The sequence below is a fragment of the Apus apus genome, chromosome 20 (genome assembly GCF_020740795.1).
Source record: "Apus apus isolate bApuApu2 chromosome 20, bApuApu2.pri.cur, whole genome shotgun sequence".
NCBI lineage: Eukaryota > Metazoa > Chordata > Aves > Apodiformes > Apodidae > Apus > Apus apus.
The window spans coordinates 5,470,195-5,483,972 of record NC_067301.1 but is presented as its reverse complement, the minus strand read 5'-3'; the positions used below and the strand labels follow the sequence as shown (position 1 = coordinate 5,483,972).

General features: G+C 38.1%; 3 protein-coding genes across 3 annotated transcripts in view; 1 reads left to right on the top strand and 2 right to left on the bottom strand.

The window, feature by feature from the left end:
* The window catches only part of LRRC38 (leucine rich repeat containing 38), a 79,970-nt gene that overhangs the window by 49,642 nt on the left and 16,550 nt on the right, over positions 1–13,778 (top strand). The gene's annotated exons all lie outside the window — the stretch shown is intronic.
* On the bottom strand, positions 14–4,045 carry LOC127393003 (arylacetamide deacetylase-like 4). Its single transcript, XM_051637594.1, has 4 exons — positions 3,869–4,045; positions 1,944–2,160; positions 1,484–1,547; positions 14–788 (listed from the first exon to the last, which is right to left on the bottom strand). Exons 1-4 carry the CDS (start codon positions 4,043–4,045, stop codon positions 14–16), a joined length of 1,233 nt encoding a protein of 410 aa, XP_051493554.1.
* Positions 6,296–11,631, bottom strand: LOC127393002 (arylacetamide deacetylase-like 4). The gene is made up of 4 exons (XM_051637593.1): positions 11,449–11,631; positions 10,863–11,079; positions 7,406–7,469; positions 6,296–7,070 (listed from the first exon to the last, which is right to left on the bottom strand). The coding sequence occupies exons 1-4, from the start codon at positions 11,629–11,631 to the stop codon at positions 6,296–6,298; spliced, it is 1,239 nt and encodes a 412-aa protein (XP_051493553.1).

Here is a 13,778-nt window from a genome sequence, read left to right as displayed (position 1 = left end):
AGGGAAATTGTTTCTATAAGCTTTTTAGAAAGCTCACAATATTGTCAAGACCCCTTTTCCCAGATGGAAATGAGAACCAGTCACTATTAAATGAATTGATGATTCCATGGAATCCATCTTCAAGGTGGTACCAGGTCACTCGAACACCATTGTCCTCCAGTCTCTTCTTGTAAAGCAAGCCATCATCTCTTAGCACATCATACTCACAAGTCAAGATGAAAGACTCGGGCAGCTGCTGAATAACAGCATCTTCAGCCAGCAGAGGACACAGGTTGGGCTCGCAGAGTCTTTTCACTGACTCATAAACTTCACTTGTACAGTCAAGTAACACATGTGGTTTGTAGCCTCGGACCTTAAATTTTTCAGGGATATTATCTGGACTCACCCACTTCTTGTAATTTAACTTCATATTTATAGGAATATGGGAACCCTCCAAGACCTCTTCTAGATTTGATGCATCCCCATTTAGGTACTGTAACACATAGAAAGCAGCACGTTCTCGGAACAAGAGAGGGACTCCCCGATTCTGCTGATAGGATGGTAAATTGAAGTCCAGCGCCTGAAGGCCTGGGTAGATCAAGATCTGGGCCCGTAGTTTGGGGAGGTCTGATTTGCCTGCAAGGGTCTGGCTAACAGCAGCTGCTAGATTGCCCCCAGCACTGTCCCCACAGACAATGACATTGGCAGGATCCACGCCATAGTGCTCGATGTCCTTCATGAAGTGGATGGTGGCATTGAGACAGTCTTCGTACGCAGCCGGGTAGGTGTGCTCAGGAGCTAAGCGGTACCTAGTGCACAAAATATGAGAGGGAAGTACTTGTTTCTGCAACCAGCGCTACCCTGATTACGTCAGAATTTTCCCTTTCTCCACCATTTGATCGACCAGGTGGTGCAGATTAACTTGTTAGCATGTCATCTATTTAGGACATTGCTTAGGTCTTTAGCAACACCAGAGTACTCAGCTGCTCACTAAGTCCAAGTTGTATTGACAGTCCTTTAGTTGTTTTATTCTTTAGCTTCCCATGGGTTGAGTACAAATGTCAATACTTCTGCTTTATGTCTTTGTTACAAAGCAACTATATCCTCATCATTATGACAGTATACTGTTGATGATATTAGCTCGTCATTCACATAGTGCTTCTGTAAGCATCAAGCAGAGTTTCCTTGAATAAGGATTAAGTAGAATATATGGCTTATTATTAGTACCAATTTTGAGTTTGGAATTTGGAAACATAGATTAAAAACTTCATTTTCCAGCTACATATTCCAAAGCATTATTTGTGATGTAGTCTGACAGTGAAAACTGATCCTGAGAGAGTCTCTAGTGGCTCCAAACAAGAACAGAGTGAATTTGTAAATCAAATGGTTGACAAGTCCCACAGAAACACTTCTCTGAGAATGGTTGCCACTATCAGGGAAGCTATAAGATGATATTTACACTATAGGAAATAATCTCTAAAAAACAGCGTGAGAAAAGACTTACCCAACAGATACAACCACTGATTCACTTTCTCTGGCAATAGAGCGGCACAGCTTTTCGTAGGTCTCTGAAAGAAACATATTTGGTGGGATTTGGGTTTTGTCTTGTTTTGTTTTGTTTTGTTTTTCAGAACTACTACTGTTGTCTATGGCATAAGTCAAAGAATTGCAAGAAGAAAATACTCTCTCCTTTTCTTTGTCCCTTCCCACATAGCTCCTCAGGTCTTTTTACTGCCTCATCTTCCTATTTCCTGCATTTTCCTCCATCATTTCTCATTATCCTTGTCTTTAAGAAAAATCACATAATCCACAGCAGATGCTTTATTCTGACAGCAAGACTTAAGAGAGGGCACCAGTGGTTATACTTCATAACTGCTACAGATCAAGTGACAATCAACTTTACCCTTTATGAAGTAGATAGTTCTTTAACTAAATTGTAGTATTTTTTCTGTTAGATATCTTACCAAGACTTCCAAATACCCATCCTCCTCCGTGGAAAAACATAACTCCTCTCCTTTGGCTGGCAGATGGAGCCTTAGGCTGATAAATCCTTACAGGCACTTCCTCAAACCGCATGTCCTGGATGAAGAGCTTTGGGTCCTCTCGTAGAGTCTTTGCCCTTTGCATGTACCGGACAAAGCTGACTTGGCTGCAGATGCCAATATTTTCCAAAATCTTTCCCTGTTGAAAGGCAGAGAGAATAGGGAGTTCACTCAAGAAATGTTGCTTTCCAGAGTGAAGGAACTGTATGGGCAGTGTCCTCATCATGTCCAAGTCATATATTTTTAGGGGAATCTTAAATTATTTGAATAGTTATACAGCTATAGCACATAACTGTAAGTAAGTAACTGCAGCACCATGAGAGGTCACATAAACAGGAGAAGAACATAATCCCAAATAATGCAGCACTAACAAAGACTGGTGAAATATATCCGTTTGCTTTTGCAGCAGGTCCTTTACCTAACATTGAAAACAAGTTTGGTTTTCACTGGTAATTTTGTCCTTGCCCCTGAGAAGATGTGAAAACATAGCGAAATATGATAGTTCTGGTGCTGATTTTCATGATAGGGACACTTGCCTAAAGAGTTGACTAAGCTGACAATACATTTGGTAATTGCTTTTTGATTAATCTCAAAAGTCTTCACTGATGTGTGCAATGCACTGACAAGAAGATCCTGAGATATTTAACCTAAACTTCTGGTGTTTAATGCCTAAACTTCTGGTGTATTCTGTGTGCCATAGTGATAGTCACGCCAGGCACCAGAAGTTGAAAAAAATACAAATGAAAGCTACTGGTCCAACATAGCTTTGCAAAAATAATAAGAAAAGAGGCATAACCTCGGTTTTAAATACATCATTTTCTTATGCCAAACCAGTACTTTGGTCCTTACGAAGGTTTGGATCAAGCTCTTGGCTGAATATGAATATTTTGTTAAGAATATTTCCTATTAGACTGGCACGTTTGTATCAATTGTCAGCACAGTGTCGTGACTGTCAGTACATTTCCCTATGAAACACCTTTTCTTCAGTGCTGTCTATTACATTCTGCATGCCTGATTGTGAGGCTGAAGAAACTAATACATTTTGCAACATAATTTAATCTGTTATAGAGACTAGTCTTTGTGTCTCTGATGGTATACAAACATGTGAAAATTTTTTATTCTTTTGTATTTGCTATTTTCCAAGCATAAATGGAATGACTACGAAGAATATTCTCACCTTTACTTTCAATTTACATAGTTTCTTTTGTCCTGTTTTGTTTACATTGCACCATACAATCCTGGTTTATGGTACTAATCGGCAATGTATAGATGATAAGAAGAGAACTGGCTTTTCCAGCTGCTTAAGTCAAGTAATCTCTAATTACAACTTGTATGGAAAGCATAAGAATATACATCTAGAATTCTTTACTGTGGTTGGCTATAATCTAGAACCAATTCTGAAACATCCAATTTCCAGTTTTATCTTCAAAATGAATACATAGCTCCTCATCCCCCGTCCAAGAAAATCCTGAAAGCATGACCCAAAGACATATGATATATTCTGAACCTAGAATAGAAATGTAAATGATCCAACATATATAAATGTTCTTAATTTGATTATTGCTAGGTTCACACTATCTGTTGCAGAAGCACAGTCAGACTTTCAAATGCTTGTGTTAGGCAGCATTTACTCCCCAGTGTAAGAGCTAGGCAGGACTGCAATAATGCAGTGTAGTGTAAAAACTCTGGTAAAGATTTATTTAGCAAAACTGAGATCCTTAATAAAACATGCAGCGTGATGGCTCTGCCCTGCTCTCTTCTCCTCAAGCAGAGTTCTAGCATTGCATTAAGTTTAAAATCTACAGGTTCACAATTCTTCCCCCAGAAATTATGCCAGGTTAACTTACCACCACAGCTCTGCTTATTAAAACGATATGAATGATTCGAAGCTTTACAGGCTGGTTCACTCCAGGAGGAATTTCTGAGTTGGAGAAATCAAAATTAATTGCCCCCATGACCAACAATATAAATCCAGCAACAAAAACTGCTAAGAATAACACCAGCACTGTGTATAGAGCTGCCATTTTGCTGAGCAGCGAAGTGATCTGAAATGTCTTTGATTTGACTTTCCCAGATATCTTTGGCTCGTTACTTCCTGATTCTTTGTCAAAACGTTGCTCTAGTAAGAGCTTTCTCCTCCCTTTTGCAAATACATTAGTCAGTATCTTCCCTCTCCTATTTGCTTTCCCCTCGCTCCCTTTGTTTCACAAAAGGTAAGCTGGTCTGAGTCCTGAATTCATTAAAAGATCTATGCCAGCATAATTTCAGAATTTTTTCAAGAAACCAGTCTGTAGCTGGGAGAAGACTGTTATGAATAAACTGCATTAATAATAAATTAACTGGTGCTGGCAAATGGAAATGGTGCATCTGTGGGCTTTGAGTCTGTGATACTATCAACTCAAAGAAGAGTTTCTCTAGGGTTATGCAGAGATATGCCTGCAGATGATGATTGTCACTCTAAAGGGCCAAAGGGATTGTCACCAATGTTTTTTTGTAAGGGTGCACCCCAAAAAATTATGTCATTACCTCAATCTTTTTTTAGTATTTGTATTTTCTTCTAAAAGAAAAACGTTATTAATAAAACAACACAGGAGGTTGAGTTTATGCGCGTGGTCACGTTACCTCGTATCAGGTAAACTTCAGTACCTCAGTGTGCAACAGGTACAGCATAAAATGACCTAAGGTGATCAGCAATTAAGGAGTTTCAAATCAAGCTGCTTTAAATCAAGTTCTTCCTGTAGAATGGGATTGTGCTAATGCAGAGATGCTGTAGCTTAAATGATGCTTGGGTTATTAATTGTGAATCGGAGTCAGCAACTCATCAAACTGCTGGGATGTCAGAACATTGTTGAAATTGCAAATTCCCAAGGAAGTGAAAGAGATTAAAATCTGCCTTTATTAAGCAGCCATATTATAATTTTTAGGGTTTTTTAAGTTAAATTGTAAGTAGTGGGGGGTGAGCGGGAGTACCGTGTCATTTTAGCTAGAGAACTTTATAAAAAATGGAATTTCTTCATTTTTTCCTGTGTGAAGTTGGGTGTTTTTAGAAGGGCACATGGTCATTGTAAAGAATTCTGAAGCAGAAGGAAGTGTTTCGTTTAAAAACAGCAAAAATCTAGATTAAAAAAACCCAACAAGCCCATCCAGTGGTGTTTCTGGACTTCCAGGGTATTTTTTAATTATGTTTCCACAGTTATCTGATCATATACAATGGTCTTGGATAGTCCAGTTGTCTGGTAAATAAATTACTATGCACAGCACATTTTTAACTAGGTAGGATTAGGAAGATGGTGGTCTCTGTCTGCCAGTGTTGCATTGCTCTTTTCACCTGATTTATTCATTTAGGTTTATCAGTGAGTGTGTGCTTAGCAAAGGGACCTTCCTCTTGTGACAGAAATATTTCAAGTGCTAGATTTTATGGTTTTTTATTGAAAGCATCACAAAGTTGCCACAGCATTACAGTGATAATATAATGGTGTGCATCTCTACCCTTCAGAACTTTTTCAACAAACACAGAATAACAGGTAGTCTTGAGCATGAGATAATCATGAAAGAAAACCGGAGGGTACAAAAAGGAAAAGAAGTCTCACTTCTGCACTTCCCAACAGGTACGTGCTCATTTACATTTAGGGATTCCAGTCAAGCTCCAAGTTAAAACATCATTCTCAGATTCCAAACAAAATCAAACCCGTACTAGTTTCAGTTTAGAGGTTCTACTTCAGATAGAAGCCTTTCTTTTGACTACGCTTTTTCAAGAAAAGTCTTAAGTCTGTGTGCAAACAAACCCTAGAAATTAAAATGCATCACTGCAATTTCATTATCTGACATAAGACTTCACAGAACCTGAGTCACTGGGTTCTCCGTCTGGTACCTTAAATACCTCCTGTCTCTCACAGGGGCTGAAATAGACCCCAGTTTTTGTCTTCAGCACTTCTGGGCAGTGAAAAAATATTCAGGAAGAGATGTTCTTGCTGCTTGCCTGGAATGTGTGCCAGGCATGCAGAGGTACCAGGATTGCTGGAGTTGAAGTGAAACAGTCTGTGCCAGCTGCCTCACTTTAGCATCTACATCACATTGGTGTGCTTTTATAATAATGTTTTCTAGAGTGGTGGTGCTTTAAAATACCTTGTTTGAGAGTCACTGCAGAAACAGAAATTAGAAAGTATAAAATGCAGTCAAAACCCAAAACATAAATTAAAAATGTTTACATTCTTTGCCAAGTATAAATTTGTCAGGATTATGTAAGACTTGAATATTTTTTCTGAATGATATTTTTATAAACTGTTTATATAATTCACAGTGTTATCCATTATCTTTTTTGCAGACATAAAGGAAAAAATCCCATAGCCAAAAAAGGATAAAATTCCATGGAAACCACTCTCAGAATGATACCAGGTTACTTGAACACCATTGTCTTCTAATCGCTTCTTGTATAACAGGCCATCATCCCTGAGCACATCAAACTCACAGGTCACAATGTAGGATTCAGGGAGCTGGCAAATGATGGAGTCTTCAGCTGTGAGTGGGGAAAATGTTTCTGTTAGAATTTCTTTGATTGCTTCATGGACTTCAGGTTTATAGCAGATGGATTTCTGTGGTACGTAGCCTCTGGTCTTAAATTCATCAGGAATGATGTCAGCACTTATCCACTTTTTATACTTCCACTTCATGTTCTCAGGAACGTGGCAGTTTTGTATGATATCTTCCATAATCGATGAGTCTTTGTTGAGGTAACGACAACAGAAGTAGACAACTAGCTTCTGAAACAAGATGGGGACTGAAGCATTCTGCTGATAGGAAGGCAACTGAAAATCTAGCCCCTGTAGTCCTGGGTAGAGTAAGACCTGAGCACGTACTTTTGGGAGATCTCTTCTATTCAGCAGGATTTTGCAAATAACTGTCGCAAAATTAGCTCCACAGCTGTCACCACCAATGATGATGAGACCAGGATCCACATGATACTCTTCTAAATTCCTCATAAAGTATAAGGTGGCATTCAGACAATCAAAGTATTGCCCTGGGTAGGGGTGTTCAGGAGCCAGACGATAACTGAATTGCCAAAAGATATTGTGGTTATTGTCAAAATAATTATAAAAATTTCATTTGTCTTGTTCACAATTGGTATGGTAGTTATGAAGGCCTTTTTTTCTACATTTTAAAGATTATATTTGTTTTAGTTAGTGTAGATTGGAAAGACAAGCTAGTGGTGTTACAGCTATTTTAGAATACTTTGCCTATAAGCACATTTCTAAATTAAATGAAAAGTTACAGAGAAAAATAGGGAGCACAATCTAAAATAGTAATTATTTTCATCATATTTTTCAGAAATGTTTCAGCTGTGAACTGTGTTATCATAAATACTTCTGTGTAAAAGCAGCACTTACCCAACAGACAAAACCACTGAGTTGCATTTTTTTGAAATATGTCGGCATATTCTTTCAAAGGCTCCTAAAGAAAAATGTATCAGAACTGATGTTTTAAAAATCAAATAACCTTTGAAATGAAAATAGAGATCCTGGAACATACCCTCTGGGGAAGGCACTGCAACATGAGACAGCAGCTTTAGCTATGCAGTGCTGTGGTATTTACATGTTAACATCTTTTCTGGTTATTGGTCAGTGACTGTTAGGGTATAAATGGTAATAGTAGGAAAAAATAGAAGTGTGCCTGGGCTGGAATCACATCTCAGCTGGTGATCAACAAAAGATTGAGGTGAAGCATAACCTGAGAACAAGCATATAGAAAGAAGCAGCATAGAAGAAGTTGAGGCTCTATTTGTTCCTTTTGTACCTGGCATTCACTGCTTCCATTTGGTGACACTAACTTTTGTACTGTAAGAAATGGCAGATAATCATTCCCTGTTTAACTTCTCTTGCTTTTCACGATTCAATAGACATTTAGTGCATCTGTCTGTATCTGTCTTTTCCAGCCTGAAGAGTCAAAGTGTATTTGCTTATTCTCTACACACTTTTCTCACCTCTGCAGCCTCTCTCTGAGCCTTTCCAGTACTGCTATATCCTTTTTGAGGTGTGGGAACCGGTACTATAAGTGTCTGATATTTAGATGTACTGTGAATTTCTTCCAGTGGCATAAAGAAATTTCCTGGTTTGTCATTTCCCAATAATAATTCCTAGCATTTTATTTGCTTTCTGACTGCTGCTGTGCACTAAGTCAACATTTTCAGGCAATTTTCTTCCATAATCCTGAGATCTTCTGCCTGCACAGGAGGGGTCTGCATAGAGTCTGTTGTTGTATTTATAAAGTTAGGATGCTCTGTTCATCTGTTTGACTTCTCTACTTGCAATTTCATCTGCCATTTTATTGTCTAATCCTTTTGTTTTCATAAAGACATTCTGCAGTTTTTCAGCCATTCATTTACTACCTTGTTGAACTCAGCTTTCACCATCTTTTCTGGTTTTGATTAGCACTGGTCCCAGCACAGATCTCCTTATGGGAAGGAATCTCAAAGGAACCTCCCACAACCCATCTTTCTTCTGTCTTTTAATGCGTTTTTATCCAAATGACAGAACTTCCCTCTTACGTCATGGCTATGTAACCTCTTTTGGAAATGAAAGTAGGTTTTATCAACTCAGTCTCCTTTAATGATGTATTTTACAAGGGCTTGTAGCAAGAAGATGAGGGGTGATGGATTAAAACTGGAAGACGTAAGATTTAGGTTGGACATAAGGAGGAAATTCTTGAGTGTGAGGATGGTAAGACACTGGCCCAAATTGCCCAGGGAAGCTGTAACTGCCCCATCCCTGGCAGTGTTGAAGGGCAGGTTGGATGGGGCTTGGAGCAACCTGGGCTGGTGGGAGGTGTCCCTGCCCATGCAGGGGGTTTGGATCTAGATGATCTTGAAGGTCCCTTCCAACCCAAACCATTCCATGATTCTACAGTTCTATGATTTGCTGACTCATTTAAAAAAACAAGTATTGATCTGTGAAGCATGACTTCCATTTGCATGGGTTTTAAGGATTAAGTCATATTTATTTGTCCACTGATTCTGTTCTTCATGATAGCCCCTGTTAAATTGCTACTTGAGAACTTTCAGTGTGAAGATTCCCTGAGGCTTTTAAAAACTTGTCATTATGTTCTTATCTTTCCTGTTCCAAATACCAACAGGAATTTGATTGAAGGGCTGGGCACTACAGTCAGTGTACGGGTATGGGTATCATACTAAGGTGTGGCATGTGATAGGGCTCCCTCCGGATGCTGGTTGTGCAACAGCAATTGTGTTGTCAACTACTATAACTATTGCAACTGAAGTGTGGTGTTTGTTTTCCTCCAGCAAAAGGAATTCACCTTTCATTTAGGTCACACTCACCTCTTGAGGTTTCACTGCCACCCAAACTAGCTCTAGAACTAGGAGCATCACAGATGGTGTCAGCCTAACACTCTACTCAGACTAATGTGCTCTGTTGTGAAACAAGGGTGGATTATTCCTCTCACAGCATAGAATAGAACCTAAGTTACCAAAAGTTGCATTGCTGTTTCTGCATGATGATAACAAAGCTTAGGTAGACTCTCAAACTCGCTTGCAGATAACTGAAGTCTTCCCAACGTAGTGCTAGTGGAGACTTACCCTTAGAAACAGTAAAAGGTTCAACATGCACAAACTTCCCTGTCTGACTTCTGGGGTGAAATCTGGATTTCCATGTTAGGTGCCTCGGCTCCCAGAAAAGCTCTCATAGACTTGGTTGCTCAGAAAGAGATTCAGAATGGTTAGAAAGCTGAGCCAGCAGCTACTGAGACAACCAAAGAGTTGTCTCCCTTTCTGAAAAAGAAATAAATTATTCTGTGCACTGTTACCATAAGAATTAAAATCCTCCAGATTGGTTCTGGTTTTAATGCACATGTGTTACTGGTATTTTCCTTCATTTTGATTCCTTGTTTGTCTTAATGGGAGTATATTGACAGATAGTTTAAAGTGTGTACTTTAAATGCTTTCTTGAACCATGTTTTATCTTACAGACTTTCTTTGATGCAAGGACTGCAAGTTGGGAAACACTGATTTTTATAGTGTTTCCACACAAAAGTTCAATGCTGAGCACAGAGTATATCTTCAATTTTGTGTTTTGAGGCCCTGTCCAAGCTTACAAGAAACACTTTAGTCCAGTTGAGATGCAAAACTAAACATTTCTCCTTGAGAATCAACCAAAGCATTGTTCCAAAGAATGAAGATAGAATGTATTCTTTTTTTTTTTTTTTTTTAAACAGCATTACCATTTTCATGGTACTATAATTGTTCCAGAAAGTACATTTAGGCTTGAGTTCTGTAACACCCTAAAAGGATTTTAAGTTAGATTTTCAGAAAAGACAGAATACAGAGGAGAGGGAGGGAAGAGTAATGGATTCCAACCCTTACTCCAGGACTGGTTCTGTATCTTGTTTTCAGCTAGCAATTTGTTAAGGTACAAGGGCATCCTGAGAGCTGAGCTTGCCTCACAGTGACCTAAATGTTTTGTTTTAATGATCTTTCTCTGCCCCAGCACACTGAGTCTATCTCATAACACCTTCAACAAGAGGAGGAGCCGAATCCCTCTTCCTCTCTGCTGTTAGCTGACAGCTGATTGAGGAGCTTCTGAATCACAGTTCTGCATTTAGAACCCTCAGATCTGCTAAGAGCTGCTTCCCCTGTATCCCAAAGGAAGCAGAAATGTGATTACCCTTAAAGTGTGCTAGACTAGTAATTCTGCAAGGTGCTTTTCACTTAGTATTGAGATTACAAAGACTATTGTCATTAGGAAGGACAGGTGAGAGATACTGACTGGCCCGTCTGAAAGTCGAAAACCAGAGGTTTGGAGTTGATTTAAAAAAGAAAACTTGCTGATTTCTTACTAATGCTCCCAAATACGCCAGCGCCTCCATGAAAATACAGAATTCCTCTTCTTCTGCCAGTAGGTGGCTGTTTAGGCTGATAAATTCTCAACGGTACCTCATCTACTTCGAGATCTTTGATAAGAAGTTGTGAATCTCTCCATAGAGGTATTCCATCTAGCACAAGGCGCAGTAAGCTTAAATCACTGCAGATCCCTAGCTTCTCCAAAACCTTTCCCTGTTGAAAAGGAAGAATTCAGAAGAAGAGGAGTTACATAGGCTTGCTTCTGAGTAGATGGCATTAATATCTTTACATGCAGTTCAATAGATACATTATACATCTAATTTTTTTTAATTTTCATGTGAAACAGTTTTCCAATATAAAGTGGCTGCATTTTGATACATGCACTGAAAAATCTAAATAAGCTTTTAAGGTTAGTCTGTCAGTTGATTTAACATGATTTGGTTCATAGAACAATGCTTATAGGCTTCTTGGGGGGTGAATTGCTGTTTCTTGTATTTTTTTTTTCTTAAGCCATTATCTTCTACCTCCCAAAAATCCTACCAAAACAAAAGGGAAAAAAAAGTTTTAAGAAGGTTAACTTACCCATATCATTGAGGTAATCATCAATGAATGGTAAAAACGAAGCTTTAGGGGTTGGTCAATTCCAGGTGGCAGTTCTGAGTTGAAAAAACTGTGAAACAACACCCCCAAAACCAGTGCTGGTATTACAACAGGAGAGATGAAAACCATTCCTATTACTGCTAAAGTTGTAGAAACAGATGCCATTTCAGTTCAATAGAAGTGAATGGTAAAAAAAACACCTGTGCTGCCTTAATCCGTGTTGCCAACTGTTTCTGAGGTGTCTTCACAGGAGACTAAGTACCACTTGTATAAGCAGAAATAAAAAGTTCATTAATGTTGCAATACCCTAATTTTCTCCACCCTTCTTTTGCTAATGGTATTGGCATATCATATTCTGAAACAAGGAGAGGGAAAACTTTTTACCCTTTACAAAATGTGGAATTTATAGTATATGGAATTGATTTATATCATGAGTTCTTCATCAACGTTGAGAAATGATGGTTCAGTGGAGTTCTTATTTGAAGATGGTGTTTGGTTGGTTGTAAATTCATTCCATAAGAACATGCCTGTTGTGGTGTTAAATTTTAGTGATGTGGGGCTACTTGGAGTTGTCATCAAAGTATATACTTCTCTGAGAAGAAACATTCAATTCCATGTTTTTTGATAAGCTTTGTTTCATAGCAGAATGCACAAGCACTTTCATGCTTTAATTTTGGTTTAAATAAGAGTATGTTTGGTCTTTTATATTACTCTTTCAGCAAGCTCATTGCAAAATCCCAGCTTCAACAAAGTCTTTACCTACCCATAGGTGAGAGCAGCCTTATGTTAGCTAAAGAAGACTGAAGTTACTCCACTAAACTGGAGAAAATTACCATTGCAATATGTGCTATGGAGATACATACAGTTCTTTATTCTTATAAAACAGTCACCTGCTCAGAGCTCTCAAGATTGTCACTTTATTCATTGAGTGTAGCATTGCTGGAGACTGACATGTTTCGTGTGGTGGTTGGTGAATGCAGAATTGGCCATAATTGCGTAAATTCTTCCCATTTTCTCATCAGTGAGCCTCTTTTTTATGCAAGAGGTTACTCACCTCTAAAATTCAATAATTTCTTAATTTTTCAGCATGTTTCTAATGGTCATAGTAATGATGGGAAGGTGCAGTATTATAACAATACCTATTCAAAGGAAGATGGTGATTGCTGTTTTTTCCCTGCTCTTAACCTGTTGGTGTTTGTAAGGTTTATACTCTTGTTGATTGAGAACGTGCAACACTCATCAACTTCTCATCAGTTGTTTATCTGCAGGTTTCAAACCAGACACTGAAAGAGGCCAAAGTGTCTATGTAGTGGGTGCTGATGAGTATGGAATGTCTTGTGTTACTGTTTTTCTTGTAATTTCTTTTTCAGAAATATTGCAAAACATTTTACTTCAGATTGTAGGCTGTGTTAGGAAACAGCCTATAGTTAGCTGATTATTACTGTGTGTAATACAGGAAATACTACTAGGATTAACTAAAGCATGGTTAAGCAGCCAGCTAACATGACTGAGGTATTGATTCTGTTAAGTATAGCCAGGCTTAAGAACTAACTAGAAGGAATAAAGCTATGAAAACAAGAAAAAAATAATGTGTTCCAATAAAGAATTAAAAGCAGAAATAATAGCTTCTGATAATTTTTTTTTTTTTTAAAGTACATTTCAAAACTAAGTACTCTTGTAAATACGTATCTTTACTTATTTACTCCAGGTAATTTAGTAGGACAATTAGAGTCTGTAGTGCAATTTAACTAACTTTGGTTTTACTAAGCCAAGTATGTAGGAAACTGACTGTCCTCCAGTTCACATTTCTCTTTTTGTGTTTGTTTGAAGAAATGACTGAAAGCATCTCAGACCTCTTCACATCTGTAAGCCTTTGTCTTCTGATCTGTGAGATGGATTTAGTTTGCTCTCTACACTGACAGTAAGAAGCTTTAAAAAATTACAGCTTAGTACATGCTCTATGATAGTGTTTTTAAAGGTGCTATATATTTGCTTGATCTACCTCCTTCATCTAGCCTGCTTCCTATCCACCTTTTGGTGTCCTCCTTTTTTGTTATCTCCATCTCCCCACACAAAATTAGTAGCTACTCCCTATGCATTTTGTTGTTACTCATGACTGAAAACTATCTTTCATTTAATCTGCCATAAATCTTTATTTGAACCTTTCTTCCTCTAAGTTATTCGTTTTGAGTCTGTCCTTAAACTCCTGGGTTAAACACCTGCTAACAAATTTTGCAGTAAAAAGCTGCACATTATTTAAAAAATCAGATAAAAATTATTACAAATATTATGTATTAGCATTCTATAGTGGA